The sequence below is a fragment of the Coptis chinensis genome, chromosome 6, assembly GCF_015680905.1.
Source record: "Coptis chinensis isolate HL-2020 chromosome 6, ASM1568090v1, whole genome shotgun sequence".
Lineage (NCBI taxonomy): Eukaryota > Viridiplantae > Streptophyta > Magnoliopsida > Ranunculales > Ranunculaceae > Coptis > Coptis chinensis.
Window position 1 is genome coordinate 90,560,614 of NC_141461.1, and position 21,007 is coordinate 90,581,620.

The 21,007-nt window shown below is 34.4% G+C and overlaps 2 protein-coding genes across 10 annotated transcripts; one reads left to right on the forward strand and one right to left on the reverse strand.

Annotated features, from left to right (window-relative positions):
• The first annotated feature begins 1,743 nt into the window (after nucleotides 1–1,743).
• ASG3 (SNF2 domain-containing protein / helicase domain-containing protein) lies at nucleotides 1,744–10,826 on the forward strand. Of its 9 annotated transcripts, none has more exons than XM_086563934.1 (17): nucleotides 1,763–1,959; nucleotides 2,130–2,208; nucleotides 2,286–2,446; nucleotides 2,641–2,775; nucleotides 3,223–3,403; nucleotides 3,496–3,631; nucleotides 3,745–3,862; nucleotides 4,311–4,400; nucleotides 4,596–4,703; nucleotides 4,798–5,001; nucleotides 5,454–5,579; nucleotides 5,659–6,317; nucleotides 7,359–7,504; nucleotides 7,746–7,907; nucleotides 9,739–9,853; nucleotides 10,150–10,175; nucleotides 10,383–10,826. In XM_086563934.1, exons 1-16 carry the CDS (start codon nucleotides 1,912–1,914, stop codon nucleotides 10,172–10,174), a joined length of 2,493 nt encoding a protein of 830 aa, XP_086420060.1. In that variant the 5' UTR covers nucleotides 1,763–1,911; the 3' UTR covers nucleotide 10,175; nucleotides 10,383–10,826. The 9 variants fall into 9 exon arrangements, 8 of the variants coding, with proteins under 8 accessions (XP_086420067.1, XP_086420060.1, XP_086420059.1 ...); XR_015197399.1 differs by having other exon boundaries at nucleotides 1,773–1,959; nucleotides 3,493–3,631; nucleotides 10,150–10,244; XM_086563933.1 differs by having other exon boundaries at nucleotides 1,773–1,959; nucleotides 3,493–3,631.
• Nucleotides 10,827–10,875: 49 nt separating this feature from the next.
• LOC147495307 (zinc finger A20 and AN1 domain-containing stress-associated protein 4-like) lies at nucleotides 10,876–11,517 on the reverse strand. The gene has a single exon (XM_086563942.1). It carries the CDS (start codon nucleotides 11,407–11,409, stop codon nucleotides 10,972–10,974), a length of 438 nt encoding a protein of 145 aa, XP_086420068.1. The 5' UTR covers nucleotides 11,410–11,517; the 3' UTR covers nucleotides 10,876–10,971.
• Between the last annotated feature and the right edge of the window lie 9,490 nt (nucleotides 11,518–21,007).

The following is a 21,007-nucleotide window of genomic DNA, read 5'->3' on the forward strand; positions in this document are numbered from 1 at the left end:
CACATGTACGTAAGCTTTATTGAACGAAAGCTCTTGTAATATATTCGAATCGTTCTAGACTTCGTAGCATGCTTTCGAATCGCGAAACTTGAGATTTCGGATAACTCGAAGAAATATCCCTAGCCCACCTCTTGGGATTATATTAAATTAATTCAAAACTCTCATTCTGGGCTGTCCTCCGAGTCCCACCACGCATTTATTATCGTGGATGACAGCCCGTTTCCAATGCTTTCTACAAGTCCTTCCCTTACAAATAAATATCTACGGGTTCCCACATTCCTTTGGTAATAATATTAATCCAATCGCAATCAACTCTAAGAGAACAATCTAAGCTATGTTTAATCGATAATCTTTTAAAGTGAATTCTCCAAATATGTTCCAAATGCTTGTAAGAATCGGAAATTTCTCATCCCAAAGAATAAAGATTCCCGAATTCCCATTTCTTATATTCATCAAAAATAAGAATGGTTCAAATATAACCTCATTTGCCAAATTATTGTCTAAAGAACTGAAATGAGACCTAAGATCAAGAGGACGACATTGAGGAAATTCAAAGATCTCATCGATTCAAAGATTCCCACCAAAGGCTTACCTTCTTCTTGCATTCATTAATAAGACATACAAATTGATCTTTTTCGCGAAACAAATTCTTTCTTCGGGTCTTCTATCCTTATTTCACTTTCGCTTTCCATCTTATCTTATCTTTTGGATCATTGGGGTTTTCAACTGCGGCGGCCAGTAGTTACATACTTGAATAGCTTCATTATACCCTTCCGCAGATCCTTAGAACGATGGAAAATCAAATAAGTCTTTTGCTTTTTTTTTTTTTTTTTTTTTTAGGTTTAAGGAAGGGTTTTGTTGAGAATAGAAGTTTAACTTTGGAGACTTAATTTAAATTAGTCTCGAACAATTTCTTAATTTAATTTTGGAAGAAGAGAAGAATAAGAGAGAGAGTTTGAAGAGATGATTTTTTTTTTTTTTTTTTCCAGAAGTGAGAGTGTTTTGCATAATTGAAAAAAGAGTATGAAAAAGGTTTTTATCTATTTTGGATTACGAACAATTGAAATAGGCAAAAAAAAGGCGTACAATTCCTTTTTTTTATGTAAAATCTGATGTGTCAGTCTTAGAGAAAAAAAGGGGGCTGACGTGGGTCACTGGGAGCATTCTCAACTACTCAGTATTAATGGTCTTTGATTTGTCCTCATTTCTCATATTTTCTCTCTCTCCTATTCTCTCTCCACGTCTTCTCAATCTCTCTCCTCTCCACTCCTCTCTTTGCTCACGCCCCCACTGCATAACAGAATATTAGTATATAAATAAATTAATCAAGTGAGTGGAGCGAACGATATTGGCAAAAGAAAAAATAAACGGACAAAAACCAAATTAGTTGGTTTCTGTCTGTCTGTTCTCACCTATCTTTCTCTCTCTCTTTTTTCTTCACTCTTTCTCTCAACCAAATCCTAACTCTCTCTCTCCACCCACAAACCTATTTCTCTTTCTCTCTTATCCACTTTCCGCTCACACCCCCACTGCTTAGCAGTTATTTAGTGTTTTGAGTTTTTTTTTTTTTAATAATAAAAATACGATAGCGATCTGTTCCGGTTCGGTTCCGGTTTTGACCCGGTTTTTTTTGTTTAAAAAACCATTCGGTTCAGGTTCTATGTGGTCCGGTTTTGGTTTTTTTAGTACCCATTTTTAAACCATGATTTTTTTCTACGGTTCCGGTTAAACGGTTTCCCGCACAAGTTAACAAGAAAAGCCCCCCACCAAATTTTGAAAAGGGTCGATGAAGTACGAGGAGAGATTGAAAGCAGCGGCAGATTACATTCTGTCAACCACGGAAAATGATGGCATGGACATGGTTGAAGAAACTGCTCTTCCACTTAAACCTCATCAAGTGGAAGGAGTTTCATGGCTTATTCAACGTTATCTTCTAGGAGTCAACGTTATTCTCGGTTCGTTTCTTTCTTTCTTACGTTTACTTTTGTTTTACTTTAGTAATTACTCTTTCATTTCTTAATTTATCATTCTTTTGCAGGTGATGAGGTTCGTTGGCTTCTTTTCTCTGGACAAAAAATGATATTTCATTATTAGTTTCATATTATCATTATTGTTTCATTTATTTTCAGATGGGTCTTGGGAAGACATTACAAGCTATAGCTTTCTTAAGCTATTTGAAACTTGATCGTATGCTACCCGGCCCATTCCGTGAGTTCCCTCACCAGAATCATGTCATGGATATAATTTCTGCTACTTACTTACTTATCTCAAATATATTTACGCAGTTGTGTTGTGTCCTCTGAGTGTCATTGATGGTTGGGTGTCAGAGGTGGCCAAGTTTTGTCCACAACTTAGACTACTTAGGTATATTGGCGACAAACAAATCCGGCGTGGTTTGCGTAGGATGTTATTTGAACATGTTAAGATACACTCCTCGACATCTCATGTAAGCATTTGATGGGAAAAATACTGATTGTCTGACTATGACTATGTTGATTGAAACTCTTAAATGTCAAATATTGATGATACTATTGTTTACCTAGACTTCTTATATACAGTTTTTTGTCTCAAGAATTCGCAATCTTATCAGTTCATTATCTAAACTAGTGCAATTGCGGGTTCGGTTTGGATGTGTTGCAGGAACAGTCAGCTTTGCCTTTTGATATCCTATTGACAACTTATGACATAGTTTTGATGGATCAAGATTTTCTCTCTCAAATTCCGTGGCACTATGCTGTCATTGATGAGGCCCAACGACTTAAAAATCCTTCCACTGTATGTTCTAACATCTGAAAACTGTATATCTAATCTCTTCAAGAATTTTGATTCTCTGAAGCTGCACCAAGTTGTAGTTGTAAGTACAGCTTTCGCAACTTGCTCAGAACTTTCTTTTAGTGTCATCCACATAGTTATCGATATTGTACGATACACGCTGTTATACAACACTGTCATCTCGAGAAAAGAGCAACACAACTACATTAAGCCATAGCTACTCCCTTTCAATATAGCAAATCCTTTGTAAGGAGTTTAAGGTAGAAAACATGGATGTGGCTATAGAATATAATGGAAGCCTGAATTTTTGTGGAAAAATTTATATGAATTTGTGCTGGGAAAGTTTCTTGCTGGGAAAAATTTAGTAACTGGAATAGATTGAAATGATGCCGATTCCATTAATTTATGTTCTTATAACTGTTAAAATTTATTACTTTTCAACCTCTGCAGGTTTTGTATTCTGTACTTGAGCAAAACTTCATTATTCCGAGACGATTATTGATGACTGGGACCCCTATCCAGAATAATCTCGCTGAACTTTGGGCTCTAATGCATTTTTGTATGCCCAAGGTCTTTGGGTCATCGAAGCAGTTCCTCTCTACATTCAAGGAAGCCGCAGATCCTTCATCAGGTTTTCTTCATATTTTTATTGGTTAGTGATTAACTCCTTCAATACATGCGCATAGAGCTTCATCCTAAATGTCATGTACATTTCCTCAGCAGGTCATGACGAAACCAAAGTTAAGGAACAATTCAAAACTTTGAAATATGTATTGGGAGCATTTATGCTTAGGCGAACCAAATCCATGCTTATTGAGAATGGAACTCTTGTTCTACCACCTCTTAGCGAGATTACTGTGTTAGATTCTTCCTTCTGATCTCAAGTCTCAACTTATTGATTGCATTAACAACTTCTGCAAAAACTTCTTAGCTTGTCACATGAAATAATATGTGCAACTTTAATCTTGATAGGATGGCACCGCTGGTATCCCTGCAAAAGAAGGTCTATCTATCAATATTGAGGAAGGAGCTTCCTAAACTCCTTGCATTCTCTTCGGGGTCGTCAAACCAACCGTCCTTACAGAACATTGTAATATAAATGTGTTTATGTTTCATCTTTACTTTCTTAGTTTATCTTTTGCTTGTATAACCTTTGGTGATATTTCGGGATACAGCATGAAAGTTAGTAACATTGTTGAAACTATGTTTTCATGAAATTGTTTGTTTGTTGTTTCTCCTTTGACTTACTTCTTCTTGCATCAATAATATTATTTTCCTATCCTCTTAGTCATGTTCTCATTTGAGAACCATAGTTCAGTCATATTACCTTCTCTCAACCCCTATTGACCTCTTTAGCAGTTTGCAAAAACGTATTGGTCAAATTTTAACCGTAGTCGTAGTTCCCAAATTCAACTTATCTTTTTATTGTTCATTGACCTTCTATATCTCGCAGGGACCATATGATCAGTACTTTAGTTATGGTGATTGTTTGTGTGTGACAACCACCTAATATCTATGCCATTTTTTGTATTTTGCAGGTGATACAATTGCGCAAAGCTTGTAGTCATCCTTACCTATTTCCTGGTATTGAGCCTGAACCATATGAAGAGGGTGAACACCTGGTTCAGGTATCTGCCTTCTTAACTGATGCATTGTACTCACTAAATAACTTAAATTGGGGATGCATACGTGGTAAGAACTAAAAAAAAAAGGAATAAAAACTGGAGAAGACAAATTAAGAAAACTTCTGTGCTGCATGCCATTTATTCTCATAGTAATTTTCCGGCCAATTATATGTAATGCTTGCATCCCCCAATAAACAGGCTAGCGGTAAACTGATTGTTCTAGACAAACTTCTTCAGAAGCTACATGCTGCTGGCCACCGAGTTCTTTTGTTTGCTCAGATGACTCATACCCTTGACATTCTTCAGGTTTACTGTTTTGTGGCTTTATATTCTCATATAAATCACTCAGTTACAATTGAGCTTTGTGCATCTTAATGATATTACATTTTGGTGAGTAAAGGATTTTCTGGAGCTGAGGAAGTATTCATATGAACGTCTTGATGGATCTATTCGTGCTGAAGAGCGCTTTGCTGCAATAAGAAGTTTCAGCCATCAACCAGTTAAAAGCTCCTTAGATTCTGAATCCAATCAAAATAGTGCTTTTGTATTTATGATCTCAACTAGAGCTGGAGGCGTTGGCTTGAATCTTGTTGCTGCTGATACTGTGAGTCGTGAGCAAGGATGTACACCTTTTATGGCATCAATAAATTTGTCTCTTTTCTATAATCTAGTTCTTATGTGTTTTAGGCTTTTTATGTGCAAATCCTAATTATTGACTTGAATCTCCAATTTCCCTCCTTCATGTTCTCTTTTTTCTCCCCAAGACTCTGCCCTCTTTCAAGTTTGAGCTCTCGAACTGAACACTCGGTTATGTGTTGTGGGTATAAACATGCCATGCATATTTTCTAAAGTACTGTCATGTCTGACAAATCTTTTCTAAATGTTTACTGAGAAATATCCATCTGAAATAAGGGCCAACGATGCGTAGAGGCCAGTGAGAGAAGCAACCTAACTGTCCTGACTTTGTCTACAATACCATCACCACACACACACACAGAGAAAAGGTATATTTCATCTGTTTACATACTGATTGTAGATTTGTAATACATCATGTAGGTTATATTCTACGAGCAAGATTGGAACCCTCAGGTGGACAAACAGGCTTTGCAGCGTGCACATCGCATTGGTCAGATGAATCATGTATTGTCTGTCAATTTAGTGACAAGATGCACTGTGGAGGAGGTAGATCTCGATCTCATTAAAGTTAGGGAATCATGTCAATTTACTAATTGAAATTAATGCTTGTGTGATATTTGTGCAGGTGATTATAAGGAGAGCAGAGAGAAAGTTGCAGCTCAGTCACAATGTTATAGGAGAGAATGATACTGATAAAAAAGGAAATGAAATAGAAGTAGATACTGGCGACTTGCGATCTGTCATATTTGGGCTGCATATGTTTGATTTTACTAATGTCAATGATGAAGATTCTGATGAAGTTAATATGGAACAATTGAGTGCGATGACTGAGAGGTTAATTGAAATGCGCAATGTACCATCACACACTGACAGTAAGAAGTTTGAGGTCAATCCAGTAGAATTTTTTAAAGGAAGTGGTTTTGCCATGACAAAGGATTCTGTCAAAAATAATTTTGATCCTGGACTTGATGAAGAGTCATATAACTCATGGGTTGAAAAGTTTAAAGAGGCATCAAAATTAGATGATACTCCCACTATGGAGCTGGGAGTGAGAAGGAGCTTACATGAAGAGAAGCACAAAAGGCTAGAATCATCAAGAAAAAAGACGGAGGAGGAGAAGTTACAAAAGTGGGAAGCGCAGGGTTACCAATCATTATCTGTCCACGATCCCATTTGCGATATTGAAGGTCACATGCTGTTAGATTCAGGTTCTGTCCAATTTGTCTATGGAGATTGTACTCATCCGTCAAATGTCTGTCCTTCAGAGCCCTGCATTATATTTAGGTAATTATCTCCTTTCATTTAAAGTGAAAGATTTACTAACTTGATCTGGTATATCTTGTGGTTGAAATAGAAGTCATGGAAGAGGTAAACAATTGTTGTCGTTGTCAATAATCTATTAGCTATTAGAGAAGCATAAAGAGTCCATGGAACTAATGATTTACTTTTTAAGTAGGTATTCACGTTCCTTTGTTAACTTAATAAGGATACATCTTTTACTTCAGATAGCAGTAGGTTAAAATTCAGAATGTACATACTTTAAATTGTTTAAAAGAATGAATTGATGGAGAGATGCACCACAATGCATAGGGACTGCAGGTCTAAGAAGGGGGACGAACACACACACTTGTACAACTCTGGGCATACAGATACACACACACGACAAGAATACAAGACTTCCTCTAGCGCTGAACGAAAGAGTCGAATCTGTTCTCTCTTAAGATCAACCACTCTGATACCATGTTAGTACCAATTTAGTCCCAAAGCTCGAACTGATGACGAGAGAGGCAAAGCAATGTATATCCGAAGCTGTGTATAGCAGAACACCTCAGGGGCTACACACGCCACAAGATTGGACATTCTTATCATCGTCTTTCTTTATCCTTTGCTTGTGAATGTTTGTGATCAAGTATGCAATTAGGGCAGTTGCACACTTGCACCTTATGCTTTTTTCACCAAATTGAGTACAGGACAAGAATTGCATCCTACTTTGTAGGTTTATTCAACATAAAACTATAACAGTTGTATCATGTTCAATGTTGTTTCTTGTATGCATCTATGAAGTATTTGAATCATTATAACTGTGTATTTAATCAATTTATCTAGTTTAGGCACACTGCCTACTGTGTGGGTGTCATAATTTAACATCTTCGCAATCTGGTTTATGGTGTGACCACTTTAAGGAATTAAAGAAATATTTTGTCTCTGTGTGGTGAATAGTAGAATACAAATTTCTTTGATTCTGAACATGTTTTTAGAAGCCAGTCAATCTGCTTGAATCTAATATATCTTGTCATGCTGTTACTTCTTTTGATTCTTTGGCAGTTGTGTTGATAACTCTGGTAATTGGGGGCACGGAGGGATGTTTGATGCGCTTGCTAAGCTTTCACCTAGTGTCCCAGATGCTTATGAACGAGCTTTTCAATTCAAGGACCTTCATATGGGCGATCTGCATCTTATTAGAACGAGTGGTGAGTTTATTATTTATTGTCCTTTGGATAGCTTGACTTTCTTGTAATGCCTTCACATAATTTCGTTTTTAATCCAGGTACTAACCTGTCTCCTCGTGATTTTTATGAGGGGTTAAATTTGGTGTTTTAAAAATATCAATACGCTAATTATGTATCTAACAAGGGGAATGAAACTTATCGCATACATAGGTTTCTAATTATGTGGAGTATATATTGACCCTATCATTGGAGTCTTTTTCAGAGGATTGTGATGAGAAGGCTGATGAAAGAACTCTTCAGTGGGTGGCTTTGGCTGTTGTGCAGTCATATAATATCAGACGCAAAATTCCCCGTAGCAATATATCGATACCGGACCTTGAAACGTGCTTATCAAAGGCAGCTTTTACTGCTGCTCAGAACTCTGGTACTACTCGATCTCAATCAGTTACTCAACTTTTCCTGCCCTAGTTGATATGGAAATTGTCTGATTACTTGATTCTTAGATGAAAAATAGTAAATTATAAAACTGCAGGTGCCAACTAGCTTAGTTGGTAAAACCTTTGGGTGATGATACCAGAGGTCTGGGGTTCAAACCCCGCCCGCATTACTGAGTTACTGATCTCATTAAAAATGGGCCTGCCAATCCAAAATGAAAATAAATAGTAAATTATAAAACAGAATCCTCGGTATGGACATAACCATCTTACCAATATTACCATTTACCATGCGTATGCATGTTACAATTAGTCATAGTTGATGCATGTCATGGTATGGTGTTATACTAAATTATTAACGTCCTGACATCACATCTTTCTTTCTTTCTTCTTTTTCCTTTTCTTGTTTTACTGGATAGGGTATAAATGTGAACCTGCACAAGAAAGAAACAGATTATATAATCTTGTATTAAACTCCTTGACATAACAAATCAATAAAGCTGACCCATGGTTCATAAAATAATTCTTCTTCTTGGTTTTGCACTTTGCCTCTTTGGCAAGCATATGCTCTCTAATGGATGAAATAAGTATTGAGTTGCACAAAGTGTCTGCTTTTGTTTTTTTTGGGAGGGGGTGTTCTTTCTTGTCAACACAATCAAGAGTGAAATAATTGAAAGACGATATAATTGATGTTTAAGTTAACACTTCGTGATTTCTGGAGGAGATAAACAAGGAATTTTTCCTTCAACACAGGAAGCAACATCCGTCCAGTTTAGACCAGCTTTATCCATCTAGGGAACTCACAAAGAGAAGGTTTTCCATTTTGAGCAATACCAAGCTGCCTGTGTGAAATAGCAATCTGCAGTTCAATGGACATACATAAGCCTGAACTCTGAACTTCCTGACGGTTCTTTAACTAGAATACCATCTCATGCAAGCGGTTCAATTAAAACATAAGTGATGCCTTTGTTTGCTAGATAATTAGGTCGGTTGAAAAGATCAGTAAACAGCAAGATAATGTCCAAGCAAAGCAGTTTGAAAAAGGGATGCATGCATATTTTTAACAATATCCTCACTTTTCGTCAGTATTTATTTTGTCGGATGTCTGCAGTATGAGCTGAACAAAATTTGACTGTCCAATATTTCCTTAAATCAGTTTTACTTTCTGGTTTGGCATAGAATTGTTACTTAGCTTTTAAGTGTTGAGGCTAATCCCTTACCTAACGGGTTGCTCCTCGGTCTGGAAGTTGATCTGGGGCAAGTGTTCGGATCTATTATGACGTAGCCATGAGGCGCTCAACGGACCTTTCAAATCTCGGAGAATCATTTGAGTTGTTGGGAATCCAAAATTATTATCGTCCACACCTGAAATGTATCTTCATGCCTGAAAGTTGGATTGGTGCGCCCCAAATAAACTGATAAGGTCTTCAGTCCCCCCCCTTTATTGAGTGCCATCCTGGTTATGAAAGAGTCCTGGCTGTTTGAGTACCAAGTAAGCCTTGCAAACGCTAATGTTTTCATTATATGCATTGCGCAGTCTATGGTGTGTCATGTGTAAATGCAAGCAATAAGGCAAATAAAGTATATCGTATAATTATTTGTTGGATGCATGGCTCATGATCGGAGTTTTGCAATTTCTGTGTAGAAAGGAAAGCTTATATATCAACCATACGGTTAGATATTGTTAGAGTTCTATGGGACATTGCCCGAGGGCGTTGGACTCTAACATATGTTAATTATGTTGATAATGGTTCTTGATATTCCTACTTTCATGTATATTTGTTTGACATCTTATGTACTGTTATTTGAATGTCTCAAAAGCGTCAATTCATATGCCACGCATCGGGTACCAAAATGGATCAGACCGTTCAGAGTGGTATACAGTGGAACGACTTCTACGAAAATATGCATCCATGTATAGGATAAATATCTTTGTGTAAGCTCTCTCTATCTCTCTATCCAAACATTCCAAAATACTCTCCTCTTCTGCTTTACATTTTTCCGCCAAAATTATGCTTGTCCTTTCCATAAATCACACATTTAAATCGTAATTCGTTGAGCTATCACATGTTACCTTTAGTAATATGCAGATCAATTTAAATTGGTGCATTAAAAGAGCAATACAGCACTGGCCAAGATCTTTAATAGTTGCTTAACTCTTAACAAATTCATTAAAGTGAGGTCTTAATTTTTAGCAGTTCTGAATGAATTTTTTCTGCTTTATTCTGACAGGTACTACTTCCGCCGTGCATCTTGAGGTAAATGTTCCAGAATGAATTACGATGTGCTTACATGTAAACGTACATTATAACATTGATTTGAATCACGTGAGTGGTAACCCAGACTTGTATGCATGTAAAGGTCCTTTTTTTTGTCTATAGTTTTTGATGTAGATTTAATGAAGTATCCTTTCTGGGATTTATTTAGCTACATAATTCTTTTATGTTCTCTTGCTTTTGCTGAAGTGGGGGGAAGTTGTACAGTGCAAAATCTTGAACTGCAAACTCTCCAGCTACGTATTCCTTTCAAAACTCTCGCCTGATTCCTTGTTAAGACTTAAGATTACTCACATCAATTGGGGTTGCTCAGGAAGAGGGTCAGACCACCCTGGTCAGGAAGATTGGCTTGGAGTCATGGATCTGAGTGCCTTGCTTGGTTGATTTCTGCAGCAGATGAGGAGTAGGATTGCATTTAGATTTTCGTACTAATGTATGTTCATTGTAGTCATGGTGTGAACAAATCTTTTCACTGTATAATTGCCACTTATTCAGAACGGAGCTTTGTGCAGCTCCATATATTTAGTAACAGTGTTTTGTTCAGTTGCACAGAAAGTCCGTTAGATATTTAGTAACTCATCTTCTGATGTACCTATCCAACAGAAAGCCATTGATAAAGTGAATTCAGTTCAATTGTATGTGTTACCAACTAACCGTCAAGCACGTCTGGAAGTCATGGAACTATGTCCTTAAAAGTAAATCATACTATATCAATTAGAAAATTAAAAAAATTCCATTACAATTTCTTTCACTACACTACAAGAAGAACTGAAGTAGTTCATAATTTCTCCAACTTTTCGCACTTGATGAGCGGATTGGCCTTCGCAATTGCATCACGTCCCAATGTCTTATAATCGAAGCAGCAGCTATGTTTTTCAGGATACCGATGACTTGCGCAAAACATTGATCCACACTTGCAGTTGAAACCTGTTAATCCAACTCGCTTATTACAACTCATGCACCTATTCTTTTTCTTCACATCCAAATTCGTGGCTTCCAAACTAACCAATGCTTCAGAAGTAGTCGAAGAAACCAATGTCTCTTGTTTCGTTGATCCAGCATAGGAACTAGGATTTAAAGACTTTTCTATTAGTCGCGCTTCTTTTAATACATGCTCTCTATAGCACTTGGAACACATATTCATATTTGCTTCCGTGCTGAAAAAACCACACCCGTTTTTGCATAACTGGTGCGCCTGTTGCTCTTTATAATTCATCTTCTTGTTCTCAACTCTGGTTGATTACAAATCACATAAAATTGGTTTGCTTCATTGACAATTTATAGGGACCGTATTATTTGTTTTCTAAAAGAACTCAATTGCCAACTTCGATACAGAAAACTTTTTCGACTTGGGCCTCAACTAGGGGTGATAATTTGGCCTCAGCCCTAACCCACCCCCCTCAAAATTGCATGGTCAAGCCCTCACAGATTTGAGGGGCGGGCCGGCCCTCATGCTTATAAGGGGTGGCCTAGGGACTAAGTTTTGAAGCATGAGCCCGGCCCTCATTAAGCCCTCACCAGCCTTCATTTGGCCCTCATACGTTTTATTCTTATTTTACATTATATTTATGTTTATACTGTAATTATCTAAGTTGTATAAAAAAAAATCACTAAATTAGTTTTTAATAGGGGATATATTATAACATAACATAACATATACGGTTTTTGTAATTGATTTAATGATAGCTATATAAGTCATATATAAAAGCAAATTCAACCTAACAACATAGTTAAGTATGAAAAATGTAGATGTTTTAAGAATATCACCTCTTGTACCGTCTTTATCTATTTTTTTTTTTTTTTTTTTTTTTTTTAAAGACATAAGAATTAGTTTTGTATATTAAAATACATAATCAAAGTATGATAAAAATAAATAAAAAATCACAAAAAAAAAAAAAATTAACTAGTAAAGTATAATTAGATCGGGCCTGACCCGGCCCCGACACTCATTTGGCCCTCAAAAGTGAGGGTCGAGAGGCGGGTTAAGGGCTTGAATTTTCATATTTGACCCTATTCGACCGGGCCCTCAATACAAAATAGGGGCGGGATGACCCGACCCTCAATCATGAGGGCTTTTATGGTTTGGGGGACGGGCTAGCCCGGCCCGACCCTTTTATCACCCCTAGCCTCAACTCCCTCAAGTCCTAAACTTGAATACGTGTGAAATATTAATTCTACTCCGCATACCATCAGATGTTGAACCAGATAGGTGATTTTTTGCTCCCAGTGGATTTTGCCCCAAGGGCTCCAAGCCCAATCAAAACCCACCACGTATCCAAATAATTTAGGGAGCCAGCTAGCGTTTTTTCTCTTTAAAAGTGGATTTTCTGTTTTGCCCCCAATAAAATAAAAATAAGGGTTTTTTAGATATACCCCCCATTTATAATTGGGAATTAGACATACCCCTACTCTAATCTTCTTTAGACATGTCCCCCACTTTAACACCTTGATGTCAGTCAACAAGATTTGACTGTTAGTCTAGGTTTTTATTTTCTTCTAAAAAAAAAAAAAAAAAAAAAAAAAAAAAAAAAAAAAAAAAAAAAAAAAAAAAAAAAAAACACCTATGATAGAATATCGAATATTCCCTCTAAAAAAACTAATTTTTATTTTCTTTAAAAAAAAATAAAATAAAAGCATAAACAATTCTTTACTTTCTTGTTAAAAAAAAAAAAAAAAAAAAAAAAAAACAACAACAACAACAACAACAAAAACTTAACAGTCAAACCTTGTTGACCGGCATCAATGTGTTAAAGTTGTTTGGGGGGCATATCTAAAGATGATTAGAGTGGGGGTATGTCTAAAAAAACTATATATATCCCAAGCGGGAATTTGTCTTCTCCATCCAGCAACTTTTTGAAAGGGTGTTAATATGTGTTTCTTGTCTTGCTCTTAGGTTCTCTATATGAATTCATTGAAGTTGTACTAGTAGAGGGTACTTATGATGGGTAGTATAAAGACTATAAACTATAAAGGCATGCATAACAAATCATGCACGTGAACAGATGAAGTTTCATGACTAGTTGTAACAACCGAACTTTAAAATTTAAAATTCAAGGAAGCAATGTTACTAAATTAAAATCTTAGTAATCAAAATAATTAACAATGTTGATTACCCCAAATTTTGAGTTGATAGTAGCATAATGTATTAATGTTGGTGGAAGTGTTAACATTAAATTGTGATCCCACTACATAATATTTGGTGAATTTTGACACTACAAATAGATGATTAAATTCAATCCTTTCCTTAGAGAGTCGCTGGAGAAGAAGAATCCCACTTTTAAAGAGGGGCAAAACAGAAAATTCACTTTTAAAGAGAAATATACGCTAGTTGGCTCCCCAATTTATTTGGAAACGTGCTGGGTTTTGATTGGACTTGGAGCCCTTGGAGCAAAAACCGCTGGGAGCAAAAAATCACTCAACCATATATTATCAGCAAAGACAAAACAAATGTAAAAACAAACATAATTAAACGAGTTGCCCGTAACGAATTTTAGAGATACAGAATTCCAGTCTCTTCTTTTACATTCACAGAATGAGGTACTCTCACTAGTCACTACTACCATAATGTCGACTTCTTCACAAAACCTTTTAGTAGTTACATGTTAAACATGACCTTGATGGCATCACCTCCTCGAGCAGTGGCGGAGCCAGGGGGGCCCAGGGTACGCCCTGGCTCACCCTCAACTTTCCGGAAAAAATATATATAGTATCAGTTGTATCACTTGAACTAAAAAAAACAAAAGGAAAAAAAAAAACGGCATAAACCCAAACAAAAGACACCCCTCACGCACTCCACTTCTCCTCCCTAACTCCCTCCTAAATTATTCTATTAAAAGTCTTCTACTCTTCTTGTGGAGTAACTAGGTAAAACTCATATTATTTAATTTTGTGTCTTCTTTTTTATCTTTTTGTACTGATTCCTAAACCATATTATTTAATGACAACTCTTACTTAATTTATTGTCGTGAATTTACTAAATATTTAGGTTTGCGACTGCATGTAAGGGCAATTTGTCGGTTGTCTATTTTGGTTAACTATGTCCATTTCTGGTTATATTTAGGAGTTTTTTAGGGGAGTCAATGTGTTATAGTATTAATTATGGCTGTCATTATTGCGACTGCCAACTGAGACCTGAGGTGTGTTTAATTAAATGGTGGAGTTTACTTTTTTTAGTCGATAGAGGTTATGTTAGGTACTTATGGATGAGTTTTTATGGTAGATGCAAGATCCCATATTGGTGTTCCTTATGAAGATTGAAGATATTCCAACCCATGCTAGAGTGTTGGAGAATAATAACTGTAAATAGGTCATTATGTGGATATGATGACTTTTGGTTAGAGGTTGTGGAAATGGACTCGTTACTCGCTAGTGAAGCTGGTAAACTCCGTATGTGATCCTGGTTAATGGGACGTTTGCTGGAATTTGCACCATGATCTTGTTCGACTAGTGTTTTCATTATTTGTTCAGTGGTGGGTTTTAAAATGTTAAAATGCTCCTATTGAGATCTTTTACTCTCGTAATAATGTTTTGCTTGCCAGTCCCCGCCTCAAGTTTCTGCAAAGGGTTGCATACCTTAGCGTTGGCATTTACCCTTTCACTTTAATATTCCTCATTGTTTAGTTGTCTATTGCTTTCTACCGGCTCTTGCCCTCTTCTCTGAACATTACATTTTAGAGACTCTTGATCCAATGTTCCTATTGTATCGTTTTATAAGATATTTGATGTTCGAAATATACTTGTTTCGTGATTGCGTTTGAATTATTAGTTAAAAGAAATTGATTATTTATTTATTTATTTTGTATGTTTGGTTGTCTGGGTGGATCACCCTCACTCAAATTCCTGGCTCTGCCACTGTCCTTGAGCACTAGTCTCGAAAGCCTTCTCTACTTCACTCTAAAAGAACCTGAACATGTGGGTTATGAGGGATTTCACATCTATCTTCCCACTGCTTATGAAGTCAATGCAAATTGGCCATGTATTCTTGTAAGGGTATTTTAGGTTTTGGTCCTCCTAAATAATGGGTATTTGGTTTGGTCTTGACTAATCGACTTATTAGGTTTTGGTCCTCCTAAATCGTCTTGACTAACAGTTAACCAAGTTGACTGTCATAGGCCGTTAGTCAAAATGATTTAGGAGGACCAAAGCCTAATAAGTCGATTAGTGCGGACCAAAACCTAAAAAATGATGAATTATACTTGAAAGTTGTTTCTTTCTTCACTTATTTTTTACTAGATTACAAGGGAAGGGTGCGTCCCTTAGAGCATCTCCAATAGGGGGGTGTAAACTGTATAGAGTGGAAAGTTTACACTAAAAGTGTCAAAAAACTCTATCCAATGGGGATGCTAAACCGTAGGTAATAAATAGACTATTATTTGATAGAAGGCGCTATCAGTTGATAAATATCCTGGACAACACTTGAACACACGTCTGAACAAAAGAAACGTACGTCCCTATCTATTTCTAAAGTCACAATTTGAAAATTTTAAACTCGGACGACACTTGAAGTGACGCCCTTCTTTAATTGTTCGAGTTTAAAATCAATTTTTTTTACACTTTTCCGTTGGGAACAATAGAGAGTGGATATTTATGGGCAATAATTTGTAAAATTTTAATTGCACCTAGGTGGAGCCTATGTGAAAGTGTAATTTTACACCCCCTCCCCATTGGAGATGCCCTTACTCAGTGCAATAGTGAGTTCTTACATTGCTTACCTTAGTGATCATGGTTAATGATGTATGGGACAGAGGACTCTAAGCCCATCAGTTGTAACTAGCTTTCGAACCCGTCCTACAAACGGGTGTCGTCCTACGAACGGGTGTCGTTATATTAAATTATTCTAAAAAATATTAGCAACTATTCATAGCTATGAGATATGAAAATTATATTAATCACTTGTTTAAATTTTTTGCAGCACTCTCTATCAAACGAAAGCACCAAATCTTAGTAAAACCCGTCGATTTATTTTGGTTGTTATGTTTAATAATAAAAGTTTGATTGAAATTTTGTGAGAATGTTCAATGTGGCGAAGATGATATTGAAGCTACTTAAATAGCAAGACATTCTCAATCATAATAAAATAATTATAATAAGCACTACTTAAAATGCAAAACTATACTTGTCGAGATATTATATTCCCCATATATATAATACAACTATATTTCGAGGTTAGTTCAATGCATTTGCATCAAGTTTCTAATTTTACGTTAATTATTCTTTGAGGCTAGTTCAATGTATGTAGTTGGATCTAGTTTCCGATTTTCCATTAATTATTCTTTGAGGTTAATTCAATGTAGTTGTATCAAGTTTTTGATTTCCCGTTAATTATTATTTGAGGTTAGTTTAGTGTAGTTGCACCAAGTTTACGATTTTCCGTTAGTTATTCATTAAAATTAATTCAGTGCAGTTGCATCTAGTTTTCAATGTTTCGTTAATGACTCTTTGAGATTAGTTAATTGTATTTGCATTAATGTTCCAATTTTCCGTTAATTACTCTTTGAGGTTAGTTTAATACATCTGCATCCAGTTTCTGATTTCCCGTTAATTACTTTTCGAAGTTAGTTCGCATCTAGTTTCCAATCAATTTCCGGTTATTTATGCTTTGAGGGTAGTTCGATGTAGTTACATCCGATTTTCGATTTCTAGTTAACTATTCTTTAAGGTTATTTTAATGCATTTGCATCCAGTTTCTGATTTTCCGTTAAATATTCATCAAGGATATTGCATCCAATTTCTGATTTCCCGGCCTGTTAGTTAATATATGATTTTAGTTTAATGCAGTTACATCCAGTTTTCTATTTTCCGTTAATTATTCTTTGAGGTTAGTTCAATACAGTTGCATCCAATTTCTGATTTTCCATTAATTATTTTTCGAGGTTAGTTTAATGCATTTGTAGCAAGTTTTCAATTTCCCGTTAATTATTTTTTGAAGTTTGTTCAATGCAGTTGCATCAAATTTATGATTTCCTGTTAATTATTCATTGAGGTTAGTTCAGTGCATTTGCATCCATTTTTTTTTTTTATGTTTCTATATTCGTTAATTAGTCTTTAGATTAGTTCATTATATTTGCATACAATTTTCGATTTTTCATTAATAACTCTTTAAGGTTAGTTTAATACATCTGCATCTAGTTTATGATTTATGATTATTTATGTTTTGAGATTTTAATTAGTTCGATGCAATTTCATCCGATTTCTGATTTCCCGTTAACTATTTTTTGAGGTTATTTTAATGTATTTGCATGTAGTTTCTGATTTCCCGTCAATTATTCTATGAGGTTAGTTCAATGCAGTTGCATTTGGTTTTTGATTTCCTGTTAATTATATTTTTGAGGTTAGTTCAATGCATTTGCATCCAATTTCTGATTCATCGTTAATTATTATTTGAGGTTTGTTTGATGCATTTTTGCATACCGTTTTCGATTTACTGTTAAATATTTTTCAAGTATTTGCATCCAATTTCTAATTTCCCATTAGTTATTCTTTGACGTTAGTTTAATACAGTTGCATCCAGTTTCTGATTTCTAATTAATTACTTTTTGAGTTTAGTTTATTGCATTTGCATAAAGTTTTTAATTTCCCGTTAATTACTCTTTGAGCTTAGTCAATGTATTTGAATCCAGTTTTCGATTTCCTTTTAATTATCCAATGTGGTGTGTAATACCAACTTTCTACTTATCCATATGTAGTGTCCTTGCAAACATGACATAAAAATAAATTATGCTTGATTTACTATATTGGATCATCAAACATTATCCAGTTTCCGATTTTCCGTTAATTATTCTTTAAATTATATACGACTCACTATGTGGGATCTTCAAAGATTATCTACTTAACGGATCTGTCATATTAATTATTCTGAAAAATATATTCAATCAGATATGCATAACTATTATATACATATATTATATTGCTCACTCATCCAAATTTCTTATAACATAAAACCTCACGCTCTCTATTAAAAAAATAACTTCGCCATTGATAAAACCCTTCAACTTCATTTGTTGTTTAATAATAGAAGTTTGATTGAAGTTTTATGAAATTGTCTAATAAGATAAAGTTCATATTGAAGCTACTTGAATAGCAAGGTGTTCCCAATTATCTGAAAAAATATTAGATAAACACTGTTTTTAAATGCAAAACAATACTTATCGAGACATTCCACAACATATAACACAACTATATTTTGAGGTTAGTTCAATGCATTTGCATCCAATTTCTGATTTTCAGTTATTTATTTTTTGAGGTTAATTCAATGCAGTTGCATCCAGTTTCCGATTTCTTGTTAATTATTCTTTGCTGTAGTTTAATGCATTTGCATCCAATTTCTAATTTACTGCTAATTATTCTTCGAGCTCAGTTAAATGCATTTGCATCTAGTTTTCGATTTTCCGTTAATCATTTTTTTAGATTAGTTTAATACATTTGCATCCAGCTAGTTTCCGATTTCTCGTTTATTATTCGATGATGTTGTATTTGTATCTAGTTTATGATTTCCCGTTAACTATTGTTTGAGGTTAGTTTAATGAATTTGCATCCAATTTCTGATTTTCCGTTAATTATTTCTTGAGGTTAATTCAATGCATTTGCATCAAATTTATTTTTTGAAATTAGTTTAGTGTAGTTGCATCCAGTTTCCGATTTCCCGTTAATTATTTGTAAAGATTAGTTTCATGCATTTGCATCTTGTTTCCAATTTATAGTTATTTTTTTAGGTTAGTTCAATACAGTTGCATCCAGTTTCTGATTTCCCGGTAATTTAATCTTTGAGGGTTAGTTCAATGCATTTGCATCCAGTTTCCGATTTCCCAATAATTATTTGTTGGTGTTAGTTTGATGTATGTGCATTCAAGTTTTGATTTCCCATTATTTATTCTTTGAGGTTAGTTTAATGTAGTTGTATCAATATTCTAATTGTCCATTAATTAATTTTTAAGATTAGTTTAATGCTTGCATGTGCATCCAATTTCCGATTTTCCGTTAAATATTATTTGAGGTTAGTTCGATGTATTTGCATCTAGTTTTCTGTTTCTCATTAATTGTTCTTTGACGTTAGTTTCATGCAGTATTATATATATTTGAAAATATTTGTTATTATTGGGGGTTTTTTTCCAGTTGCTATTATATATTTTGTGATGTTCTTTTTTGTATAATTTAATTTTCCATATGTAATTTGTTTTGGTTTGGTTTGCTATATAATTTATTTAAGCCCAACGTCTACTTTAACTAAATCAATACTTATATAATTTATTTAAGCCAACGTCCGTTTTAACTGAATCTCGTTATTCCGCTAAAATTGGAAATTATAAAATTCATAAATTTAATTAGAATATGTCGTAATTATTGTGGCCTGTGGTTTTTGAAATCCTTAACTATGACTAAATTTTACACCTCAAATTGATTCAACTTTATTTGTTAGACCCATATATATAGTGCATACAATACAATTTTATTTGTTTTTGGTGTACACTATTACTTATTTTATGATTAGTTTATTATTATTTTTTTCTTTTTTCCCAGTCACATGTGTGGTTAACAAATGCATAAAGTAAATGTTCAAGCAACTCAATTCATTTTTTTCATTTGTTCTTTCGTAGTTTCATTATCATTTTCTAGAAAGAAACTTTGTTATGTTAAACTTCACCTGAGATTAGTGTGGAAACTATTCTTTGTGGCGTAAGGGTTTTAGGAAAATCGTTTTTGGTTGAAAATATTGTTTTTTGCAATTTAGTTATTTTTTTTAGGTTAGTTCAATACAGTTGCATCCAATTTCCGATTCCCCGGTAATTTAATCTCTGAGAGTTAATTCAATGCATTTGCATCCAGTTTCCGATTTCCCGACAATTATTTGTTGGTGTTAGTTTGATGTATTTGCATCCAAGTTTTGATTTTCCGTTAATTATTTTTTGAAGTTAGTTTAATGCAGTTGTATCAATATTCTGATTGTCCATTAATTAATTTTTAAGATTAGTTTATTAGTTTAATGTTTGCATGTGCATCCAATTTCCGATTTCCTGTTAAATATTATTTGAGGTTAGTTCAATGCATTTGCATCTAGTTTTATGTTTCTTGGTAATTGTTCTTTGACGTTAGTTTCATGTAGTATTATATATATTTGAAAATATTTGTTATTATTGGGGGTTTTTTTCCAATTGCTATTATATATTTTGTGATGTTATTTTTTATATAATTTAATTTTTCACATGTAATTTGTTTTGGTTTGGTATATAATTTATTTAAGCCCAACGTCTATTTTAATTAAATCAATAGTTATATAATTTATTTAAGCCAACGTCCGTTTTAACTGAATCTCGTTATTCCGCTAAAATTGGAAATTATAAAATTCATAAATTTAATTAGAATATATCGTAATTATTGTGGCATGTGGTTTTTGAAATTCTTAACTATGACTAAATTTTACACCTCAAATTGATTCAACTTTATTTGTTATGCCCATATATATATTGCATACAATACAATTTTATTTGTTTTTGGTGTACACTATTACTTATTTTATGATTAGTTTATTTTTTTTTTCTTTTTTCCAGTTACACGTGTGATTAACAAATGCATAAAATAAATGTTCAAGCAACTCAATTCATTTTTTCTTTTGTTCTTTCATTGTTTCATTATTATTTTCTAAAAAGAAACTTTGTTATGTTAAACTTCGTTTGAGATTAATGTGGAAACTATTCTTTGTGGCGTAAGGATTTTAGGAAAATCGTTTTTGGTTGAAAATATTATTTTTTGCAATTTAGTTTTTTTTCCCATAATTAGCTATATGTTTTAGAAAAAGTTGGACATTCTGGGAAACTCTA